The sequence below is a fragment of the Coptis chinensis genome, chromosome 5 (genome assembly GCF_015680905.1).
Source record: "Coptis chinensis isolate HL-2020 chromosome 5, ASM1568090v1, whole genome shotgun sequence".
Lineage (NCBI taxonomy): Eukaryota > Viridiplantae > Streptophyta > Magnoliopsida > Ranunculales > Ranunculaceae > Coptis > Coptis chinensis.
The window spans coordinates 97,736,682-97,762,347 of record NC_141460.1 but is presented as its reverse complement, the minus strand read 5'-3'; the positions used below and the strand labels follow the sequence as shown (position 1 = coordinate 97,762,347).

The following is a 25,666-nucleotide window of genomic DNA, read 5'->3' as shown; positions in this document are numbered from 1 at the left end:
GCATTCATCATCTCTTTTAGTGTTCTTTTTTCCGTTCGGCTACTCCATTAGACTCCAGGAGAGTATGGTGGAGTAGTCTCATGAATAATGTCATTCTTGTCACAAAAGTCCTGGAAGGGGTTAGACTCATACTCTCCACCCCTCTGTCGGACGATCAAGTTTTTTAATCTTACAATTGTCGGTTTTCAACTTCACTTTGTACTTGAGAAACATCTCACCTGCCTCATGCTTGTTTCTAAGTAAATATACCATGGTGTACCTAGAGAAGTCATCTATGAATGTAATATAATAAAACTTCCCCCCTCTAGACATGGTACTTCTGAATTCACCCAAATCCGTATGAATAAGAGTTAGTAATCCAGTTTTATCTCTAGAAACAGTTCTGCAGGGTTTCTTCGTGGCTTTAGTCTCAGCACATATCTCACATTTATCATTAGAAAAATCCGAAATATCAGACAATAAACCACATGCATTCATCCTTTTCATATACTGAACATTCACATGTCCTAGTATTGCCAAATTGGAGTCCTAGTGGATGAAAAACTATTTTAGGAAAGAGTAGATGATTAGAAAGTCTTCTTTTAGAATTAGGAAACCAAGTGTCCAAGTAGGACTCCAATTGCCTAATGAACACTAAATATATATATAGTGTTTTCTTTACCTTTCAAGTTACATCAATACCTTTCAAGTTACATCCATGGAGAGGCGTGGAGAAGTTGTAGAAACAAGTGACCAGTCTTCTGTCACAAACACAGTGAACGAAGAAGCTAGCAACAAAGAATTCGACGAAGTTCACATACGTCCACGGAAAAGAAAGAATAATGCTTCACTAATAGAGAAAGGAAAATCAATAAGATTTTCTCATGCTCCCAAGAAGATTGTGGGTTTAAGGTGAAGTATATGAAAAAGAGCTATATACTTCTTTCTTTTCTTTTTCTCAAGTATTACAAGTTATCCTTTGTGAGAACTTCAGCTACAGATCTTCAAAGTTTTAGTTTTTTAATTTCGTACTTTTTCTTGTTTTATGAATGGTGGTGTACTAATTATTTATTTACGCACATACCTGCAGAGAACTTTCGCCAGATGCTATCGCAGTGCTTGAAGAGGCTATAATGCGTCATGAGGAGAAATTGAAGAAGGAGAAGGAGAAGGAGAAATTGAAGAAGGAGAAGGAGAAGAAGAAGAAGAAAAAGAAAAAGAACTCTCTGTTTCAGATCGCAGGCACGAGTCTGTTTATGCTCCCATGCACAATCAGGCTTCAAGTTCAAGGTAGTGCATACATATAATACAAAAGAGTGGGGTTTGTGTGTGTGTGTTCACTGTTTTTAATCCCCTGTTCATGCATGAGTTACAACTAGCTGCTACCTAGGTTTTAGGAAATTTTTGTTAGCAATTTTATTTCAATGTTCTGATTTTAGAATGCAAATTATCTTACGAAACTTATAACGCTCTTCTTCAGGGCATCTCCAAGTGAACCAAAAATCAATGAGCATGTTGCAGTTTGTGAAAACTTACATCAGTTTGTGGACTGGAACAGTTTACTCTTTGAAAAGCAGATGTTCTCTAGTGATGTTGGTGATTACTGCAGGATTGTTATCCCAAAAAGACATGTTGAAACGCACTTACCTCCTCTAGACCCGAATGATTACAAGTATCAACCAACTGTAATTTTCTTTGATATCTTGAATATACCATGGGTAATGAAGTATGGGCATGTGCCTAAAAGCCAATGCTTTAACCTGACCACAGGATGGAAGGCTTTTGTTAAATCTCACAGGTTACAGTGGCGAGATACACTCCAAATATATGATGGAAAAATTTATGAAAGGATTGTGGCTGCAAAAGATCCTGATATGGCTCCACGCACGGTTCAGTATCATCTTTACGGCATACACCATTATAGATCTCCGGTCTTTGAGACCAAAACAGTGCGATTCTGGAAAATGGATTACATAGTCGGTCACACAAGCAGCAATGGTGATGAGAATCAAGCTATTATACCTGTTGGAGATGCTAATTTTAGGCAAAACGGAGGACGTCGAAGAATTCGCAAACCTGCTAAAAGGCGAGTGGCCAATCAGCAGGCAGTACTTGCAGAGAAAAATAATCATATTGCTCACTCCTCGGATTGATTTTGTTTCCAAGTGGAAGTGCACATCGAACGTGGAGAGGATGTAATCTTAGTTGTTTAATTACCATACATTTGTTTCTATTCTGATATTGTAAATATACTCGGTGCAACCTTTAATTTCTTGTGTTTGTATATATTGACTTGTATCCCTCATTCCCTCACCTCCAATCTTGGCAAGACTAAACCCCTTCTTGGTAATACAATATTCATACACCACAGTTTCACCAGTTTATGTGTGCCCCAACCTCTGTAAGACAAAGTAAGTCTATTGATAAAGGCAAAACGAACGATTCAGTTATCAGTTTCTGCTTTCTAACAGGAGAGCTATAGTGTCAGAAACTACAAAAAGCAGATATCGGTAAGTGGATGATATCCTAAAACTAAAAGTTGTAGATTTTATTAACGGGGTTTCTATAGGAGGGGACAGTAGAAATTTGTGTTTAATGAAAGACAAACAGATTCCACAAATACGTAGCTGCTTTGGGCAGTTGATCAAAAGGGTTGGCAAGTTTTGTTTCATAATTAACAAGCACTAGCCGTCCCATATAAGTTATAACTCATTCTAGTGTCTAACCTGTCCATTAAGTTGTGCATCATGAACTCAATTTTTAGATTCTCATATCAACTCACATAGTTACTGTATGCGGCCCACATACAACACGAATGCTTCCGTACAGGTTAATGCTGTCAGACAAAAAACCATACTCAGGATTGAGGCACTGCAGTTGCTAGAACATAAATTTTCCTATGATACTAGTATACTACAATGATTGTTGGGATCTTCACACATTATTAAGAGAGAAATTTGCAAAAAAAAATTATAGTAATAGCCACAAAGCGTACCGTTTTGCTCCACTCTCTGTTTTCTTCCGTCGCAAAACATTATATTAAAAACCGCAAAGCGTACCGTTTCACTCACTCTCTATTTCCTTCCCCGAGCGTTGCAACACTTGAGTAGAAACTACTCGATCCCTCACTGCAAATTCCCTATTTCAATCCCTCACTGATTTGTAATCTGTTATTTTTTCCTTCCCCTTATTTTTCATTTACATCCATATACAGACTCTATAAAAAAAGAGTGTGTTCAATCATTCTATCACCCAAAGCTTACGATTATTTGTGATATATCCTTATTTATTAATATTAAATTTGTTCAGGCACAAATGAATACTGTTACCAGGGAGGAGGCGAGAAAGTCGAGATTCCTTCGTCGAAGTATTCTTCAGCAGAGATACAGCAAGCGGAATATTGAGTGTCTATGTAATCGGCATTTAAATAAAAGGTCCCCACCGATTTCTAAACGTTCTACGCCTAAGGTTTGTTTACATTCACGTGGGTTGCGCTTACAATATGATGTTTGCTTTTACATCAATGGGTGGGGAGGTTGATAATTATCATAGGCTTGGTACTTTACTACCAAGCGAAGGATATAAACCCAAGTTCGCATAGTTATACATCGTCTGATGATGGACTTAAAATTTTAATCAATCACTCTGACAGTGAGAAACTGGGTTATACAAAAAATATTGTTTACAGAGAGGTTTTCAATAATTTGCCTACAGGTAACGCTTTAGAAACAGTGAAATTATTTTAAAATGTTGCTATTATGAGCTTTTTACAACCTAATATAGTAGTGTTGCATTCATGGGTTTTCTTTTTTACAAATTCTGGGTCTAATGCCGACGCTGATCAGTCACAACCCTCACATTTGTGAATACAATCCAACTTCTTTTCTTATATTTGGACTCGCATAATATTCTCAAAGGTATAAAATTCACTTTTGGGCACTGCACTTTACTTACTGGATAAGGTAGCCAATCCTAATACAACAGATGATGCAAGCTTTACTCCATTGCACTATGTTGCTGAAAAAGGTCCTTTTCCTTTGCCAATTTTTCTGTTTCAAATTATGTTCTTTATTGCTTTGAATCACTAACTTGGGTTGGTATTATCACAGGAGAACCAGTTATTCGAATTACTACTTTTGAGAGGTTCTGAGGTGAGCATTGACTCAAGTCTTGGAACTTCTCTACAAAGTGCATCGGGTGCTGGAAAGCATAAAGCACTTCAAACATTATTGAATCACAGTGCTGATGTAAGTTTTCGTTTCATATCTATGTAACTATGTTAATGTAGGCTACACCTTATCGTAGGATCCTAGATATTGTGCAACAGTTTTGAATCCTATGCTATAAAACTTTTTTGTTAGCTTTATATCTATTAGGACATAAATGACAATCATGCATTCTACATTTTTATTTGTTACTACTCTGTCAGTAAAAAAAAATTATAAAAGCTTTGTGTCTTATCTTATGCTATAAGACTTATAATGTTTTTCACCTCTGTTAAGTTGTTCCAGTTGGAGCTAATATAATGTTTTTCCCCCTCTCCATTAAACTGATGTATGCTATATGTCTATCACAGTGCTTTGACCACCCCGGCAACTTCTATTCTTGCGGAGTCTTTGAGTTGCATTGACATTTTGGTGCAGGTAAGAAAGTTACCTATTTCATGTGCACAAAAGCCATTTGATCAGGACATTTTTTTCATTTATGCTTACCTGTGTATATGCTCGGCCCGACATTAACGGCAGTCATGCGGAGCAGTACCAATACTTCTTACTGCTTCAGGCGGATTAACAGAAACACTCAGACTTTCAACGCAAATGTTATTGATGATATAGGAAAAAAAGGCCAGCTTCTGTTTTGATTTTTTTTTTTTTGATTTTTTTTTTTAAATTTAAAATTGTGATAGTTGGCAAATTTGGCATCTGCCCATGTCCCTATCATTATTTTTACAGGATAGTTTGACAGTGTTATTTGAGGCAGAGATCTTGCCTGGTTGCCACATTGGAAATAGAGAACCAATCCCGAGGATAGTGCTATCTTCATCTTATTCGAACTGGCCATTTATTTCGAGACGTCTACACTTTCCATTTAGGATATGTTTTGTGATGGCGATAAACAAGAGCCAGGGTTAAGACTTTGAGATATGTAGGAGTTTATTTGTCAAAACCTGTCTTCTCACATGGCCAATTATATGTCGCTGTATCATGGACGTCGTCCGCTGATGGACTTAAAATTTTGATCAATCACTCTGACAGTGAGCAGCTGGGTTCTACAAAAAATATTGTTTACAGGGAGGTTTTCAATAATTTGCCTACAGCTAACGCTTTAGAAACAATTAAATTATTTGTACATGTTGTTATTACGGGCTTGATATCCTGATATAGCGGTGCTGCATTCATGGGTTTTCTTTTTAACATATTATGAATGTAGTGCCGGCGATGATCACTCACAACCCTCATATGTGTGAATACAATCAAACTTCTTTTCTTATATTTGGACTCGCATAATATTCTTTAAGGTATAAAATTCGCTTTTGCGACGTATAGTTACGCTTCATCTTTTTAGAATAGCCTGTTATGATTTAACTTGCCAAATGCATTAGTTGCTACTCATCTTGGGACCTTTATTCAAAACTGAAATTCTTTTTCTTGCATAAACCAATTTATGATGGCTTTTAATTATATGCTGATTTCAAATAGTGGAATAAGACATGGTACAAGATATGATTAACTGATGAAAGTGTAAGAAATTTGGAGAAAGAAATGCCTGTATGGCAAGCAACATGCGATCTTCATAGTTTGGAATTTCTGTTTTTTTTAACATGTAGTGATGTATGTACCTATTATTAATGGTTTTGGAGTATATGTTCTGTCATCTTTGATCTATAAGCTTGGAGGTATTGACAAGCGTGTGATTCAGAGGTTTGAGAGAGAAGCTGCTGAGATGAACAAAAGGTCATTCAAGTATGCCTGGGTTCTGGACAGGCTCAAGTCCAACAGGGAACGTGGCATCACCATTGATATCGCGCTATCGGAGTTTGAGACCACCAAGTACTACTGTACTGTTATTGCTGATCCAGGCCATCGTGATTTCATCAAGAACATGACTACTGGTACTTCATAGTCTGATTGTGTTGTACTCATTATTGACTCAACCCCTGGAGGTTTTGAAGCTGGTATATCCAAGGATGGTCAGACCAGTGAGGACACTCTACTTGCCTTCACTTGGGGGAGTGAAGCTGATGATTTGTTGTTATTACAATGTATAACAGCTTTATTAAAGTGTTTATGTTTATGTAAATATCTTGATGAACCTTGGTATATTCAACAGATTCCTAATCGAATTTTTTGTGTGTAGATGGATGCCACTCCAAATTATTCTAAGGCTTTGTATGAGTATATTTTCAAGGAAGTATGCACCTACCTGAAGAAGGTTGGGTACAACCCTGATGAAATACCCTTTGTTCCCATCTCTGGTTTTAAGGTTGACAACATGATTGAAAGGCCTACCAACCTTGATTGTTCCAAGGGCCCATTCCTCCTTGAGGAACTTGACTTGATCTCAACAAGGTATAACAGCTTTATTGACGTGTTTATGTTTATGTGAATATCTTTATGAAACTTGGTATATTCAACAGATTCCTAATTGAATCTTGTGTGGGTAGATGGATGCCACTACTACAAATTATTCTAAGGCTTGGTATGAGGAAAGTTCCAAGGAAGTCTCTACTTACCTGAAGAAGGTTGGGTACAACCCTGATGAAATACCCTTTGTTCCCATCTCTGGTTTTGAGGTTGACAACATGATTGAAAGGTCTACCAACCTTGATTGTTCCAAGGGCCCATCCCTCCTTGAGGCACTTTACTTGATCTCGGAACCTAAGAGACCCACAGACAAGCCTCTACATCTCCCACTTCAGGATGTTTACAAGATTGGTGGTATTGGAACTGTGCCGGTTGGACGTGTGGAGACTAGTTTGATCAAACCTGGTATGGTTATCACCTTTGGCACTATTGGATAGACCACTGAAGTTAAATCAGCCGAAATGCACCATGAGGCTCTTCAGGAACCGCTACCCAGTGACAATGTTGGTTTTAATGTGAAGAATGTTGCTTTCATTCAATTATCGGCGGGTTCAATTGGCGTCTCACAGTAAGTTCTAACTCACAGTATTCTTTTTCGCAATAGTCTTAAAGTTTAATTCTTATTAAATACATGCTCTTTGCCTTGGTTTGGAGGTATCAACATTTAGAGTAGAACATTTCATTTTAATTGTGAGTGGCACTAAAGAGTTGTCGCACGAAACTTTGACCAAAGTAAGTGACACCACTCTAAAGCAACAATAAAACTTACTGAGGGATTCAGGCTTAGGTACTTGAGAAGTAGTAAGTTTTATCAAATTAGTAGGACACAATCATATTATCATATTGAAATAGTATGTTATCCAGCATCAAAGTGTCCCCTTCTGACCCAAAGTAAGTTGCAATAAGACAAGTATAAGAGGTTGCTTTAATACATAATGTACTTAAGTCAAAGGAAAATAACACACAAAAAAGACAAAGAAAGAGAGCAAGTAAGAAAAAAAATTAAAGAAAGGATTTCAATAGGACTTACGCCGTCGTCAGTTTCTTCAACTAGATTAGAGGCTGTAGCGCTCAGTGTGTTTTTCCCATAAGTCTTCCAGTTGTGCCTTGCGGCATAAGCCTTGGTATCTTTTCTTAAACATTATCTGGTGTCACTATGGATTGCAAGAACAAATGTAGTTGAATGGGACAGCAGGCGGGTTACACGTTGGATTGTGCCGAGTTGTGAACTTTTTCAGATGCAGAATAACCGCTGTTTCAGTTTTCACAACGAAAAAAGAATTTAAAAAATGAACTACATTTAGTTATTGGTTTATATATATAATGATAATTTTTATATGAATTATTTAACTGTTTCTTAAATAGTAATTGCTTCTAGATTGTTTAGTCTCATTTCACGCTACGTAGAAAAACTTCCATATGTTAAGCTTCTTTTCTTATAGTTGGACTCGCATTATATTCTCAAAGGTTTACAATTCGCTTTTGCAACTTATAGTTAAGCTACATTTTTTTGAGAATAGCCTGTTATGATTTAACTTGCCAAATGCATTAGTTGCTACTCATCTTGGTACCTTGATTCAAAACTGAAATTCTTTTACTTACAGAAACCAATTTATGATGAGCGGCGAATTATATGCTGATTTCAAATAGTGGAATAAGACATGGTACAAGATATGCTTAACTAATGAAAGTGTAAGAAATTTGGAGAAAGAAATGCCGGTATGGCAAGCAACATGCTATCTTCGTAGTTTGGAATTTCTGTAAGCGGTTTTATGTCTTAGCCATGAACTTTGCCAATACCTATCAGGACATGTAAGTGCTCTTTTTATTCATCATCATTGTATCCGATCTTTCCCATGTCAGAGTTCTCCTATTATTTTTTTTCAATTGCATCAGTAGATAAGGTTACTCATTCCAGGCCATTTTTTCCTTTATTGGGGATGTTGTGTCTGTTCTATGTCTGTTTCTTTTCCCTGCATCTTTATATATAATTTTCACCAATTCAGTACTTTGCTTAAAAACACTTCTAGGCTTTGGAATTTTTCTCTTGAATTTTGACAAGGTATATACTTTTCACCAAGTCATGAATTTTGACAAGGTATACACTCTTCACCAAGTCAGTACTTTGCTTAAAAACACTTATAGGCATTGAAATTTTTCTCTTGAGTTTTGATGAGGAATATTATGTAATTTAATAGGTCAAATATAACACGTTGTCCTCGACGCTCACAATCACATACATGTAAACAAGAATGATGTTTTTAAATTAATTAATTGTGCAATCATCTATGTGTGGAACTTGAAATTATGGTAGCCTTTGTTTATCTGCTCTCAGTCGATGTAGCAGACCTGAGTATGGAAGTATGAATAATTGTCTGGATCATTGCTGTTTGGTTATTAAAGCCCCTGAGTGTGTATAATGCTGAGTGTGTATAATGCTGATAAAAGTTTACAGTTTTAGTTGAACCTGATTACTAACCGATCAATTGCATTGTACGTAAACAAATGTTTTACTCATCGAATTTTTAAAAGGTTATGTTACATACAACTATTAATGTGATTTTTGTAAAACCAAAAGGTACTTCACTACTCTGCTTCCAGTTTGATTGTATGGTTCTCTTCGTAGAGGAAATATGTCTGACCAAGCTAATGTTATGTGGCAGAGGCATCCACTCAACTCCTCAATCATCATTGTTAGTGATTGAATGGTACTATTCAAGCATGAAAACAAAACTCATCAGCTTTTTTAGGGTATCTAGCGTTTAAGTCGGTACTTCCATGCTTCATTTTCTTAGTGTAGAATCTTGGTTTTTGGTGATAACATGGTGACATTTTTGCTTTTCACTGTTAGCATAATGTAATGTTACAACTTAGAAACCTACCACTTACAATTGTTCTATCATTTTGATCTATAAGCTTGGAGGTATTAACAAGCGTGTGATCCAAAGGTTCGAGAGAGAAGCTGCTGAGATGAACAAAAGGTCATTCAAGTATGCCTGGGTTCTGGACAGGCTTAAGTCCGACAGGGAACGTGGCATCACCATTGATATCGCGCTATGGAAGTATGAGACAACCAAGTACTACTGTACTGTTATTGCTAATCCAGGCCATCGTGATTTCATCATGAACATGATTACTGGTACTTCGCAGGCTGATTGACTCAATTACTGGAGGTTCTGAAGCTGGCCAGACCAGTGAGTGTCAATGCATAGACTGCACTACTTGAAAGAGTGCAATAGGGAGCTGTCTCGGATTCACATCAGCATTTCTACATGGAACTAAAACTAATTCGAGCCGTTACATCTACATGAACTTTGTAACCATATTAGTTGTATGATAAAAGAGCTATGTGTTGCTTGATCCGTAAGCGGGGTGTCGCTTGATCCCCAAAGTACGTAGGCAACCCAAAAGTTACTTGGGTGCAGTGGCAACTAGATTTACAACAAAAAAAATATCAATTCTTTATGAACATTTAATAAGTATACTATTACTTTTAATGATTCTCGCATTTCTCCCTAAACTATAATTAAAATTGAGTCTAAGGACATCTAATGACCACTTTTCCAACTTAAAATAAGCTTGGTTGTTTCCATATATATATGTATATGTAGGTATGCAAGGATGGTGGGACTACTTCTAAAGATTCCAGGGACAATCATCTATCTCATACTCCTATACTTCATCTATGTTGTCTGTATACCATCCAATTCTTTACTCTGTACGGGCTTAGTATGTAATATATACTTTCATATACAATCGTATCCATATTACTACACTTCTATATCTGGTGTTGCTCTTATGTACTTCCTTAAATGTAAACTCTACCGATCCAAATAGATTAGCCTGTGCGACGCACAGGCCAAAGAACTAGTACTAGACTATATCGCCTGTTTTAATATTGGAATGTAAATCTAGGGACATCTCAGTTTTGCATTTACAAGAAGTATTGCTAAGAATCACAAATGCTGTTACACAAAACGGGTTACTTTCAGTTTTGCAGAGGTTACATTCTTGACAAAAGAACAATAGGTCATTAAGTATTTGCAGCCAACTTCACAGACTATGAAAACAGTTAAAATATCAGAATTATCCGTCGAGAACATGAGTTCTGGCCAGTTGTACGTTCAGCAGAATATAACTACCATGTCCTGTCTTCTCATATTCCTAAATCCATATCACATAATAATAATACAATATCAGACCACTTCTTGTTGATCAGGCATCTTCGTTGTTAAAGTTTTTGTTAGAATCCAGTCTTTGATTTAAGTAGTTGCAGACTTGCAGTTTAGATTTGGCCACATACCTGCATATCATCATCCTTGAGCAGTGGCTACAATTAGCAGCAAGTAATCAGTAATTTTCTCGGTCCACCACAGTGCAAGAAAGAATAGATTGTTATAACATGAACTCTGGTGGCAGTCCAATGTGCAGTAATTCACAAATAAATTAAATCTGAATGAGTCTGACGACCGTGCGTGGAAATTAAAACCAATGAAAATAGCAGGTACTCCTCTAAACAGGACGTTAATAAGGCTAATTATAAATGGCTAAAATATGATTACAAATTCACATATCAAATTGAGCCTTGTGGTGTGGGCGGTAGCATTCTTCCGCTTAGGTGGTCACGAAGAAGGCTTAAAGATTTTAGATTATTTGGTTGACGTTGCAAATAAGGCCTTGTGTTGAAGCACCATTTTCATTTTTGGATCTCATTCCACACTTCCCATCACGATTGGCGACTGCAAAAAGAACACTTCAGTAAACATAAAATGGGCACGCGCTGATGCACAGTTGCATGAGTCATATGCAGTGTTTAGAAAACTGGACCGGACCGGTGGTTGAACTGGGGTCCGACCGGAATTGGTAAATTTTTAGTTTGGATTTGTGAAAAGTAGAGTTTTTGGTCGGACCCTCGGTCTAAACTAAACTGTGGCTGAACTGGCAAACCGGTTCAGTTCTAAACCAATAAAAACTGGGCCACCCTTATTATTTTTTTTTTGAAAAATTGATGAGATAGTCCAAACTCCGAACCATCGGTCCGACCGAGTCGAACCATGATTGAACTAATTGAACCATTTCAACAAAAAATCGGTTCAGTTTTCAAAACATTGGTCATATTGTTACCCGTCTATCTTAGATATCAAGATATAAACAAATATGCAGAGAATCGAATGATTCAATGATAAGTGAAGTTATTCAATGTCTCTACTCTAGAGATAGTAATTCTTATCACTTGACAATAGGTGACGAAGACAAATTTGAATGGTGAATCTCTTCAACAGCAATCATCTAGATTGTTTGTCCAAGTTGTTCTTCATTGGGAACACTACACAGCGTGCCTGCACGGAAAGGAAAGCTTAGTGAAATATTTAACCACTACTGAACTATTTACTTACTAAAGAATTAGTGTGTTGACTGTGTCCTGACTCCTGACCTCTAGAAAATGAAAAAGCAGGTTACAGTTAGACTCTAAGCACAGTGTACGTCATCGTCGCACAATAGATTGAAAAGGGAATAAAATCTCATAAATTGCAAACGGTGGAATCAAATATAACCAATTATCCAATGAATATTGTGAAAACAAGTGGGTTTTTCGACTCGTAAGGCTGACGGGTCTATTGATAAACAGAAGGCATGTCTAGTTGCAAACGGCTTCAATCAGCTGCGGGGTATAGACTATGGTGAAACATTTAGCCCGGTTGTCAAGCCTTGGCACTATTCGCATTGTCTTATCAATTGCACTAATGAACAAGTGGCCAATTCGGCAACTCGATGTCCCAAATGCTTTCTTGCATGGCATATTAAATGAAGAGGTCTGCATGAAAAGGTACGAGTGTTTTCACCAGACTATAAGTTTTACACTGCCATCAGAGCGGTACAAGTCGTGATAATGAATGAGACCAATATATATCACCAGCAATCCCATAGTTTCCCAATAGCACAAAAACACTACTGCCCATCTTTCTATACTCACGATGTATATGTATATATATATAAAAGAGGGTAGAACGAGAGGGAAGAAGTAGCTACGATGGATCATCCAATGAATGTTCATGCTTATTTTTCTGAAGATATAATATTACAGATACTCTCAAGAATTCCGCCAATGAATCTTATTAGATTCAGAAGTGTATGCAAGCACTGGCGCATCTTAATCTCTGATCCCGGGTTCGCAAAGATGTGCTTAACTCATACACAACCAGAGATCATCTTCGCAACTGGCTGCAGATGGAACAACACGGTTCAAGTTACCCACTACTGCTGCCGCATACAAGAGAAAGATATGAGAGCAGAGAAATTCTCCTTGTCCCCTGAAAAATATTTAAAGTGTAAGCTTTTAACTTCTTGCAATGGTTTAATCTTGCTTCAAGACCTACATGATAAGAGTCTTTTGTATGTTAGTAATCCTTGTACTCTCAAATTTAAGACTCTTCCTCGAATACATACATATATACGGTTTCAATGGACTTTGGTTCACGGCGATTCTTCTGGAAAATACAAAGTGTTCGGGATATCCCTTCAAGAGAAATATATTCTGACTTTAACACTGGGAGGAAAAACTTGTGTGTGGATCGAGTCGAAAATAACTGGCCTGCCAAAATTTATATCATCATCATCACCCTTTTTGTCACCACCCTTTTTGGGAAAACCCTTTGTGGGAAAAGAAGAATTGCACTGGATTGTTGCAACAGAATGGTTAGATGACTATATATATTCCATTGATACTGAAGATTTTCAATTAAGAATAACTAAACTTCCCTCTATCCTACTATGCGGGGATAACTTCTTAGCGGAGGTGAAAGGAACCCTTTACCTGACAAATTTTTCTGGCATCGGTAAATATTTGAAATTTGAGGTATGGGCTTTAGATGACAGAGTTAACAATTCATGGACAAAATGTTACACCTTTAGTGTTCAAACCTTGTCGAAGATACCTACTTCTTTTGGTAGCCACATCAAATTTTTGATGAAAACATCTTTGCTTCCATGAGCGATTTCCATGACTTGCTAAGCCTCGCGGAAAATTCTACTACGCCATAAAAAAAGTATTTCCTTTATGATCTGAAGAGCCAAGAGTTACAGCTGATTGAAAACATAAAGAAGAATTCTGAGTTGCGTGATCCATGTGTGTTTCATACAAAAGCCTTGTCAGTTGGTAATGATCGGAATTTAGTCCGTTCTTTCTTTTTTTTTTTTTCATTGTTTTCGTTCTTGTTTTAATTGCATTATGGTGTAGGCATCAGTTCAATTTTACGACTAGCTAATGAAGTAACTTGTGTTGATTATCTTCATTACGAAAGGGAGTTCCTTATAAATTTTATATGAATGTGCACTGGGGTAAGGTGTGTAAACCTAGATAGGACTTACATTCTCATGCATGATTGTAAGAGTACCAAGACCAAAGGGATGTAAGAGGTTTAATTGTTTAAAGACTTTAAACCATGTCTCTTTCAACATATCCTGCTTTATAGAAAGTACTTGCAAATTATATCAGAGATATTGTCAGGAATTCCACTAAGGATTTTATTGAATTCAAGACAGTAGCTAAGAGCTGGTAATTCTTAATCTCAGATATCAACTTTAACTGTCAATGCCTGCCTAACCTGTATGCAATATGAGATCATCATATGACCCTCGCGCAGTTCATTGTTATACTCTTGCACAGCATAACCATTGCTAGGGTTAGCCACAATATCAACGGGATCTCAACCTACTCAATTTTTAAGTGTGTTGGTAAGTTTGGTTACTCTATGGGGCATTATCAAAGTTGAACAGGTCAAGCAAGCTTCCTGCCACTTAGGGTTGTGAGTTGTCATATTTAGTTTTCGAAGCAAAGTTTTGGGTTTGAGATAGTTTTAAATTTTCAGTGTCAGCCATTAAACGAGAAAGGAACAAGGTAACAGTTCTTCACCAAAAAAAATAAGGCCACAGTTCGGAATGGAACATACTATTGAGATTATAATCCCACATCGGGTGTCTAAAGCCTAGCCAATCAATATATAAATCATTATAATCTCAACACATACAACATAGTGCAACACTGCAACCTGTGTTTGTTTTATTGCCTACAATTAAGCTAGCAATGAGACCAAAATTATCTTGGACCATAGTTGACTCTTCAATAGCCAAAAAGGGCCAACTAGAACATTCAGTCATTGCAAGTACTAAATATTATTCAAACTCTCATCCAGAATATTCTAAATGAGGATTTTAATTTATGAGAACTACATTTTTTAGCTCAACTCCAGACTTTTCAAAAGTTAAAATCCATGATTCGAACTGTTGATGAAGATATACACGAAATTTCAACAGCTTCATAATTAATCAAAACAAATATGGATGTCTAGTTATACTAAAAATTTCAAACTGGAAGTGCAATGATCCACAGAGACGTTCAATAAATCTGAAATCAGTCAATCTCTATACAGCAACTGTGCATGGAAAGAAGCAGTAAAGCACATTGTCCTTATTAATGCAATTTACTTTCTTTCACCAATCAAAAATAAAATATGCACATGGAAGAAAGATAAAACAGTTATCAATTTTGAATAACTGGCAATAGCTAGTACCAGGTAACACGACCAGTTAAGGGACGCGTTCTAAGACTCTTTGCAATGCCTTCTTTACACCTTCTTGATCGAGTGTAGTTGTCAGTTGAATCTCTTGCACCTACATCATGGATGAAGCACCTTCAAATGTCAACAATTCTGTTCAAGTTAAAGATGAACTTGTCTAGCAATAAAGTTAAACAAGCTAGGAAAACAAGGATCTGAAAAGAATTAATTGAATTAACCTGTCTACCAGCTCGAGCAAGAAGGGTGAATTGATTTCCCACCGCTTGTTCCTGCAGGTAGTATGCAATGAAATGTTGAGAGCAGAAGTTTACACAAACCCCAGCCACACCACTCACGCCACCAAAGACACTGAGCGAGAGTGGTCATAAATCACTTACATTTGAAAGCCAAAGTTGCAAATCTTGTGAAACAACACGTTTCTCGAAACCTTGCCGATTAATTCTTACGCCGGTGACTTTGTAAGAAAAAATGAAGAAATGATGAAATAAGAACAAAAATGCTTTTCTCAAGCTATAAAAACACAACGTCAGAATTCAAAAAAAATTGTTAGTAGGAAATTGCTAAAAAGTCGGTGAGAAACTCTTGGGTGCTACAGTTTTTCTAATGGAACCCAGAGCAGAAAGTACGAGTTACTAGTAGGAAGGAGGTGAAGTTTACTAATCTAACTCAACAGATTTCAGCCCCTCACCCTTTTTTCGGAAAAACATTAATCAACAGGAATATGAAGTTTATGAAAAAATACAGTCCACGAGAGCGAGAGAGAGAGAGAGAGAGAGAGAGAACATCACACAACAAAACATAACCAAAACATCCGGCTAGTTAAAACGATTCAGTCCCGTCCACAATTTGAAGGCCGAATCATTAAACCATAACCCTCTTGGTTTTTATATACATACATCTGACCCTCACCAAACCCAGCTCTGGCAGGAGCCTCTTGCACCGGGCTAGCCCTTTTCTTTAATCTTCAGTCACATCTAGTGATCCCTCCAAACAGGTATATACTATTTAGGCATTGAAGCACTTGAAAGCTTCTCTTGCTAGTTCAGTAGTTTCATCATGCTCATGCCTAGACTTGACAATGGAGCCCATCTGAAGGATATTCTCTCTTAAAAACCATCTTCATCATATTGTTCTGTGCATGAAGGAAATTCTCTCATAAAAATATTAGTAGTATAATATCGTACCCATTTTCTTGCAGTAGCTCTTTGCAAATACTCTCAAGACCAGGAAGAGGTTCAATGATCAGGCTATCTGGGGCACTGGAAGTATTGGTACCAAATTGGCCATCCTGCATGTTCAAAACCACATAAACAAATAGAGACTACCTTGGAAAGCAGCTTATGTTTCTAGTTTACCAGATTACTGTAATAAGTCAGTTTTTGTTGACAGATTTAGGGAAAACTAATTTCCAGAAACTTCCTTTGTACTTTGGAAGAATTGACCCAGAAATGATATATAATAAACATTTCCACACATAAGTAAGCCTCTTTCCTCACAAAGCATACCTCGGGAATAACTTTGTCCAAAGTCTCTAAAAGAGGATCATCCTCCAACTGCTTGATTGACAAAGTAACTCTCGACTTTCCCCTGCATCGCAAATTCAATCAATGCCCTAATAGTTGAAGCAGTAGACAAAAGATGTATTTGTGACTTGTGAGACCGTAAGAGCAAAACTGGTTTAGTACTTTATCAACATTAAACCTAGGATACAAAAGGTCTTCCTGATTCACTTAGATATAACTAACTAATTATAAAGTACTTAACAGATGGCTTATCAAGAATCAAGTTTGAGCGAACAATCTAGTCTAACAAAAGAATGCATTGTTCAAGACCTTGATGTGATAAGGAAACACCAAGAGAAATTGAATTTTAGGATGCTATTTCTATTGCTTAGGAAGGACATGGGAGATTCACCTGTCCAGTTGAATAACTTTGACTCGCACTTCATCACCTTCATTTAGAACATCTCTCACATCTTGTACCAAATCCCATGAAACTTCGGAGATATGTACTAGTCCAGTGACATGGTAATAACCTGCACCAAATTACAACAAGAAGCATTTTGATCAGAACAGAAAAACAATAAAAAGGAATAAAAGAAAAGAAAAGAAAAAAATAAGGAAATTGTGTATAAAGTTAATATGTACCATCAGGGAAACGCAAGTGCACAAAGGCTCCATAGTCTTCCAAAGTACCTACTCTAGCACTGAAAATATCCCCTATTTTAATTTTCCCAGAGAATTTTGACCAAACGGCTTCTTTTTCGGAGAAGATCAGCTTTCTGTTCTCTTCACTTGCTTGCACAACCTAATTATAGATTATGAGTTATAACAAAGCTTAAGTGCTAGAATGTATAGACTATAACGAGTCAAATCTTTTAAGACAATATTGAATTGGGGCTAAGAATTATTATTATCATGAAACAAATACCTAGAGAATTATAAGGTAGATCAATCAATTATAAGTCATCCTAAAGCCTTCGTAACTTACGTTGTTTGAAATGTAAAATCCCAAGGCCCAAATAGGTAAATATTTTCTAGAAGGAAGTACAAATATAAGGAGCTCTGGTTTGATGAATTCAAGGATCTATACTGGCATCAGGAGAATATGAAGGCTACACATAAGAACCGTTTCTCAGAATGTACCTTGTCCATTTCTTATAGCACAACAAAGGGTTTCTATTCAAAATTATCTCTTGGATGTATGCAGAAAATATTGATAATGGAAGGGTTGAGACGAAGCATGAAGTTTTCTTATTTTATCCACATTGTAATCATAACTCTAAAAAGAAAAGCCATTTCAACATACTCAAACTGAAGAGTTGAGTACCTTCACTGAAATAAGTGAACCTGCTAGATCTTTTCCTATCTCTTGAATAGATTTATGTGGTTCTACATGAAAAAAATATATTCAATAAGTGATTGTAAGTTAGAAATTAACAGTAATAAATTGCCAATAAAAAGTCAACTAAAGATCAAGCAATAATAACTAGACGCCCTCAACAACTAAACAAGAGTAACATATGGGAAGAATCCTCGTTAGTACGGTTGAGTATCATAGAACCTAAGCACACTAAGTTTTATATGAAGCTTGTCACAGCCTCAGTAATTCTTTCCATCTATCTTCGAACTTTAACTAAACCAATATATATATTCTCATGTAAATTACATGATTGGGTCTTGACTCTTCACCAATATAATTCTTAGAAATTCAGTTGATAACTTGTTATGAACTAAGACTCCACTATCACTGTCAATTCCAAAAAATAACAACCTATCAATCGAATAAAATATGGAGTTAAGGGTGAGGGTGAGAAAGGAAAATCAACAAAAAGAAATGTCAATACATACAAAGTATAAATTACAATTACTAAACTGAAGTGGTAGCTCAGATAAACAGTACCTTTACATGAGTGGGAAGGGCTCAACAGAGGGTAGGGAAGAAACCCAAGAAGTGAATAAAAACGAACCAGCAACCCTCCGCCATTGAAACTTTCAATCCTACCTTCGAATATAGCCCCACTCTCTTTATAGGCTCGTGCTGCCTTCCAATCAGCATACCTCTACTTCTTCACAGCAAGAAGTGTTAGATCATAATATAAACTAAAAGCAGTCCTTTCTTTATTAATTTTTAAATAATAGTTGCTCCTAGAAAACAAATTTTACAAAATTCACAATAATCACATAAAAGAAAGAATAATCAAGGCTGACGGGCAGGGGATGTTGGGGATTACACCAATACCAATCGGTTTCCCCACTACACAGATAACTTGTATGAACACACTTCAACTCCAGATAAATCTCAAATATCACAAACTACCTATACTAACATGCCCAACTCGCTAAACAACTATTAACAAATGATAATAATGTAAAAGCAAGAAAAGCAACAAACCACAACACAAAGATTTACCGTGGTTCGCCAATGATGCCTACTTCCACAAGAGCCAGTTCTTAATAAAATGGGAAGGAAGATTACAATCTCTCCTTTCGGTCTCTCACTTTACTAGATCACTCTTATCTCTTTACTGGGGTTGTATCTCGTAAAGGTTCTCTCTTTGTTTTAGTCCGGATTCCAATCCTTCCGACTTGTTTTGGATTTGTTAGGTTAGGTTTTCCAAAACCTTGATTTTTGGTTTTATCTCCAAAACCAAATTTCGCGGATCTCAGAAGCAAGCCCACGAAAAATAGACACTGGCCTTGGTGGGCGCTCACTCTCAAGAGCGAAGTCGCTACTGAAGACTTTGGCCGGTAGCTGGCTCACTTTGAGCGCTGGTCGCCCTATGTTATTGGAACTCGAAGCGAAGTCGCTTCTATCGGAGCTTCTTCGCCTTAATCAGCGATGCGAATTGTCCGTTTACGTCGGCTCGGTTTCTCTCCTCATGTGAGGGATAACTCCAACAATCTCCCCTCGAGCGGTGGGGGCTACCTCCATGCAATTGCCAAATCAAGCGGGGAGGAGCGTTGCCGCCATTCAGGCAATAATAGCAACAAACATCAAACTTACCTTCGGTAAGACTTTGGTCATCATATCCGACCCGTTCTTGTCGGTATGGATCTTCTCGATACACAAATGCTTGTCTTCGAAAGTACTTCTCTAATCAATGATAACATGCGTGTATGTGCTTGGATCTAGAATGAAAACTTCGGATTCTTGCTCAAGTGGATGGCGCCCTTTGTCACATAGAACTACAAACCTGTTTTCGCTTTAGCCCTAGTTCGGTCGAAGAACCTCTTCATCCATAGCAACTCTTTGCAACACTTCGATGGTCGCAATATATGCTGGCTTCAGTAGTGGAGAGGGCAACAACACTTTTGCAACTTAGATTGCCAAGACACCGCTCCCCCACGCAAAGTAACCGGATAACCGGAGGTGGACTTCATCGAGTCAACATCACCGCCATATGCGCATCGATTGTAACCTTCAAGTAAGGGCTTACTTCCACCAAAGCACAAACATGATTTGGAAGTGCCTTTGAGATATCTCAATATCCACTTAACACCTTCCCAATGTTCTTTACCCGGATTTGATGTAAATCGCTTACCACCCTAACGGGCGAAAGCAATATCCGGTCTCATTACACACCATGGCATACATCAAACTGCCGCCCATCGCGGATGCATAAGGAATCTTTTCCATCGACTCGCTGCTCATGCTCACCCTTAGGACACATCTCTTTGGTCATGCGGAATCGCCACCAAGCGGACAACCGACCGGGTTTCGCTTGATCCATGTTGAATCTCTTCAACACCTTTCTCAATGTAGCTTTCTTGAGAGAAAGCCACAACTTTCCACTCTTTTCGTCACGAAAGTGATCCGTGATCCCAAGTATCTGTTTTGCTTGACCCAAATCCTTCATCTCAAAGGACTTACTCAAGTCTTTTTCTTCAAAGACTTGGATATCTTGTTGATGTTTGGGCCAACTATCAACATATCATCCACATACAAATAACCACAATGAAATCTCCATCCGGAAATCTCGAACAAGCGACAATGATCGGAAGCGGACTTCTTGTATCCTTGCTTCACCATAAAGGAGTCAAACTTTATGTACCAATCGTCTCGGTGCTTGCTTCAACCCATACAAGCTCTTTATCGCCTTGCATACTAGGTGCTCCTTGCCTTTGACCTCAAACCCTCGGGTCGGGTCCATGTAGACATCTTCTTCAAGGTCTCCATGAAGAAAAAGTCGCCTCTTAACATCTAGGCGCCAACCTCTAGGTTCATACTTGCGGCCATACCCAATACCAATGGGATAGAAGTCATCTTCACTACGGAGAGAAAATCTCATCAAAGTCAATTCCTTTCCTTTCGACCGAATCCCTTCACAACAAAGGCGAGCTTTGTGCCTTGGGTGAGATTGTTCTCCCATGCTTGACTTTGTATATCCACTTATTCTTGAGAACTTTTCTCCCCGTGGGTTTCTCAACTAATTCATAAGTGTGATTCTTATGCAAAGAATCCATCTCGTCATCATGGCCTTCAACCACTTTTCTTTGTGCGTACCTTCAAGTGCCTCTTGATAGTACATAGGTTCTCCACCATCCGATAGTAGCGCGTCGCATTATGTGGTGGATACAGTTGAAGCTAGTCTCTGTCGGACCTCCTTGCCCCATCTGGCCGGTGCCTCCGGAGGGATGCACTTCGCTTGCTCGGTGGTGGTTCATGCATCTCATCTGATCTTCTATACCAATAGGTTCTATCCCATCATGAAAGCAATAGGATTCTCATCACGAGCTTCAAACTCATGGTTTCTCGTGATTCTCAATGCCTTACGCGACGTTCCACGGTAGGAACTTACGGTTCTCAATCAACAAGATCATTGGTGAAAGCACGTAGCTTTCTCACCTCCTCAAAGTCCGCTATGGTTTGGTCTTCTAAGAACACAACATCTCGACTTTGGATTACTTTCTTGTTAATCGGATCATAGAGTTTGTAACCAAACTTTTCATCTCCATAACCGGAAAAATGCACCGCTTGGCTTTGTCATCAAGCTTGGATCTCTCATCCCGGAATATGCACAAATGCCCCGCACCCAAATACCCTCAAGTATCCATAATCAACATCTCTGCCGACCATACTCTCTCGGATAATCACTATTCGGAGGCTTTGTCGGGTGACAGTTGATCACATGCATCTACCAGACGCGATTGCTTCTACCCAAGAGCTTCTAGGTAGCTTAGAGTGAGATAGCATGCATCTTATCCTCTCTACAATGGTGCGGTTCATTCTCTCTCGCTATTCCATTCTCATTGTCTTGGGAACGGTGCGCTCATGGCGAATCCCATGACTCGCAATACTCTTCAAATGGCCCAATGTACTCACCCCCATTATCCGGCGAATACACTTCAACAACTTCCCGGTCTCTCTTTCCACCATGTGGAATTTTCAAACACGCCAAGTACTTCATCCTGGTCTTCGACTATAGGCCCATATCTTTCTTGGACGCATCATCAATGAATGTCAAGAAGTGCGAAGCTCCCGGTGGGACTTCACTCTCATAGGACCACATAAGTGCAGGGTGCACTAGTTCAAGGACGATTGTCCTTTCGTGAGACGGGAATCTTTGGAAAGACACCCCGTGTTGCTTTCCTACCAAACGATGAGTACATGTACTTAAATGTGTACCTTTAATGTCCGGCATGGCCTTTTGCTTAGCAAGAACTTCCATCCCTTTTATGCCCATTGTGACCACGGTCTCTTGTGCCAGCGATTCGGATGAAGCTTCTTCTAATACGCGAGATTAAACTACGCTTTACACAAACTAGCTTCGTGTTTTGTAAAGAGAGCAAGTTTTCTTTCCTCCGGTCGCTACAATGGAACCTCCGGGTGGGTTTCCATACCCCGTTACCAAACGAGTTTACAAAGCCATCATCATCTAATTTCCCGGCCCGAAATTAGGCTTTAGCCGTATGTCGGGGACATGTCTTACATCCTTCGAAAGTGTCAAGGTGTAGCCGACATTGGTTTCTATATGAACATCTCCAATGCCTATAATCTTCGAGGCGCCATCTTTGTTACCCATTCTCACTTCACCATATTCACCACACCGTAGGTAGTGAAGAATCCCCTGGCGCGATTGTGGCGTGATAGGATGCTCTGTATCTATCACCCACTCAGTATCGACATGAGGTAATCGGTGGGGCGGACACACCACAATCGACGACACAATTCCCCACTGGGTCGCCGACTAGTCGCGGTAGTATCTCTGCTGTGTTTGGTTTCTCGCACCATGTCTTCATGTACACGGTTATTCTTCTCATCCCTCTTGATGTGTTCTCAGACTCGAAGTGGCCTTTTGTGGCACAATAGTAACATTGCCTCTCGCCTTAGGAGTTCTAGCTTCACCCCTAGATTTATTTGCCATCACCTCTAGAGCGAGATGGTTTTTCTCGCCCGACCTCTCCCCGTTTCTGCGTGAAAAGGACCTCCGAAAGTTAGAGTCGCTTCGCGCACTCCTTCTAGTCTCCTCATTCAACAAAGGCGTGGTAGCCATCTCCATGGTAACAATTCCATCCTTGGCCGCTCCATGTAGAAACCGCTAATGTCTCCCAACTTTGGGTAGAGAGCCTAATAGAAACAAAGCCTCAACTTCGTCTCCCAAATTGATCTTCATCAAATGCATCGATTGATGATATTCGTCAGACTTCATTAAGATGCTCGGATATTCAAGAACCTTCTTGGTGCCGTGGTATCGCAAAAAACTTTAACGACTAGCACTTTGTTTCCACCCGACTTCCTCTCATAAAGGTCTTCGAAGTTTCTTCCATAGACCGAAGGGCGTGTAGTCTCTTGGGCCACATGGTGAAAGACACCGCCGTCTATCCATTGTCGAATGTACCCAATAGCTTTTACGTCAAGCTTTTTTCCACTCGGCCCTCATCGTCTTTTTACGGTTTTACTCCCTCATTCTCAATGGGAAGTGCCAAGTCCTTGCGGTAAAAGCAAGTCTTCCATCTTGGCTTTCCGGATGGTGTAGTTCTTCCTATTCGGACTCATCATACAGTGTTCACGGAATGGTCCATCTCTACAAGTTATTTAACCTCAAATCTTCTCTCGGGAATTTCAAAAACACGCCCGACAAAGATTCGGATAACACCCTAAGGCTATTCTAACCAAGGCTCGATACCACTTGTTGGGGATTACACCAATACCAATCGGTTTCCCACTACACGGATAACTTGTATGAACACACTTCAACTCGGATAAATCTCAAATATCACAAACTACCTATACTAACATGCCCAACTCGCTAAACAACTATTAACAATGGATAATAATGTAAAAGCGAAGAAAGCAACAAACCACAACACAAAGATTTACCGTGGTTGGCCAATGATGCCTACTTCCACAAAGAGCCAGTTCTTAATAAAATGGGAAGGAAGATTACAATCTCTCCTTTCGGGTCTCTCACCTTACTAGATCACTCTTTATCTCTTTCTGAGGGGTTGTATCTCTCAGTAAAGGTTCTCTTTGTTTTAGTCCGGATTCCAATCCTTCCGACTTGTTTTGGTTCTCGTTAGGTTAGGTTTTCCAAAACCTTGATTTTTGGTTTTATCTCCAAAACCAAATTTCGCGGATCTTTTGAAGCAAGCCCACGAAAAATAGACTGAGCGGCCTCACTCTGGCGAAGTCGCTGAAACTGGACGAAGCTCGGCGCTGGCCACTTTGGAAGCGGGTCGCCCTATGTTCTTGGAACTCGAGCGGAAGTCGCGCTTCTCGTGAGCTATGGCACGCCTTAATGGCGATGCCGAATTGTCCTTTTACGTCGTCGGCTCGGTTTCTCTCCTCATGTGAGGGATAACTCCAACAGGGGAGTCTTCTATTTGAAAATAAAGTATATGAAGAAAAAAAAAATCTTTAGTCTTTCTCTCCCACCATGAAAGTGCAAAACCTGCATTTACCCAACACCTATAACTAAAATTTTCATATACTTAATCATGAAATGCATTTATGTTATTCTACTAGAAATATATACATTGCTAATTTGGCGCTTGTGCTCACTCCATGTAGACCACCAACTTACTTCCATTTTCTCCTTTCAGTCAATCACTACCAATACTACAATATCTAACTCCATAATTAAAGCATGGATTGTCCAGAGCGCGCGAGGTGAACCCCTTCACGGCTTCACAAGCAACCGGTTACACTACAATCTAGAGATGTCTATAATGTTCTTAGCCATTAAATAATGTGGAATTTGTACTAATAGTAAATTTGAATAATAACTCTAAACGTGTATATAAGAAATAAGAGACTGAGAAAACATAACACACCCGAGACTGTCGACTGGAATCAGTAGTTTCTGGTGCATCTTCACCAATACCAACTCCTTGGAGTTGCTCATCAACTTGTCCTTCTGTTTCAATATTACCAGATACTAAAACTCTTGTATTGCACTGAAGTCTTTGTTGAAGATAAGTTTTTCTCAACAGACAAGAAGAAGTAGTAAAAGTTAAAGGATGGTTAGTAGAATAAGCATCATTAGTAGTAAGGAATGAGAGGTTTGTAACTGAACCAACTGCTGCTGATGCACTGAACATCTTTTGCTTTTCTTAAAAAAACAGGATGAGGAGATACTGAGATAGAGAGATAACACAGTTAGAATCTACAAAGTAGTACTACTGTGTGCTGTTCTATGCCTTTGGTTTTCTGGGATGTTTTGGTGTTTTCCTCATCTTCCAAGTGGCAACTCAATACCCACACCATTCATAGATATTGTGGGCCCTCAACCCGTCCCGACCCGGATGGATTGGGTTGGGTTGGGTTGGGTTGGGTTGAGATATAACCTAAGGCCAACCTGAGTTTCAAATGTTTCAACCCAAGTCCGGACCAAATCCTACTCGGTGAGTCTATCCTTCAATTTTCAGTCCAAGTCCTAGCCCCACCAATTCGGGTTGGGTCGGATTATGTCGGGTTAGTCAAACTTTTCAGATTTTTTTTGAAATTATGAAATGAAAAACACTAAAATTGAAATATTATAATAAAATCAAAGAGATTTGATTGTTTGAAAGGGAAACTAACTTT

The 25,666-nt window shown here is 38.6% G+C and overlaps 2 protein-coding genes and 1 pseudogene across 4 annotated transcripts; 2 read left to right on the top strand and 1 right to left on the bottom strand.

The window, feature by feature from the left end:
* The first annotated feature begins 694 nt into the window (after positions 1-694).
* On the top strand, positions 695-2,250 carry LOC147500718 (uncharacterized). The gene is made up of 3 exons (XM_086562341.1): positions 695-891; positions 1,070-1,269; positions 1,460-2,250. Exons 1-3 carry the CDS (start codon positions 698-700, stop codon positions 1,633-1,635), a joined length of 570 nt encoding a protein of 189 aa, XP_086418467.1. The 5' UTR covers positions 695-697; the 3' UTR covers positions 1,636-2,250.
* Positions 2,251-4,632: 2,382 nt separating this feature from the next.
* Positions 4,633-10,063, top strand: LOC147500717 (elongation factor 1-alpha-like; annotated as a pseudogene). Its single transcript, XR_015196499.1, has 4 exons — positions 4,633-6,241; positions 6,644-7,131; positions 8,168-8,375; positions 9,480-10,063. The product of XR_015196499.1 is annotated as an elongation factor 1-alpha-like (transcript).
* A 4,868-nt stretch (positions 10,064-14,931) lies between these two features.
* LOC147500716 (Nucleic acid-binding proteins superfamily) lies at positions 14,932-25,306 on the bottom strand. Of its 2 annotated transcripts, none has more exons than XR_015196497.1 (10): positions 24,916-25,304; positions 18,542-18,701; positions 17,969-18,030; positions 17,287-17,446; positions 17,054-17,174; positions 16,645-16,726; positions 16,324-16,427; positions 15,517-15,593; positions 15,358-15,408; positions 14,932-15,233 (listed from the first exon to the last, which is right to left on the bottom strand). XR_015196497.1 is itself a non-coding variant. In XM_086562340.1 (10 exons), exons 1-10 carry the CDS (start codon positions 25,180-25,182, stop codon positions 15,150-15,152), a joined length of 1,167 nt encoding a protein of 388 aa, XP_086418466.1. In that variant the 5' UTR covers positions 25,183-25,306; the 3' UTR covers positions 14,932-15,149. The 2 variants fall into 2 exon arrangements, 1 of the variants encoding a protein (XP_086418466.1); XM_086562340.1 differs by having other exon boundaries at positions 15,517-15,586; positions 16,318-16,427; positions 24,916-25,306.
* Between the last annotated feature and the right edge of the window lie 360 nt (positions 25,307-25,666).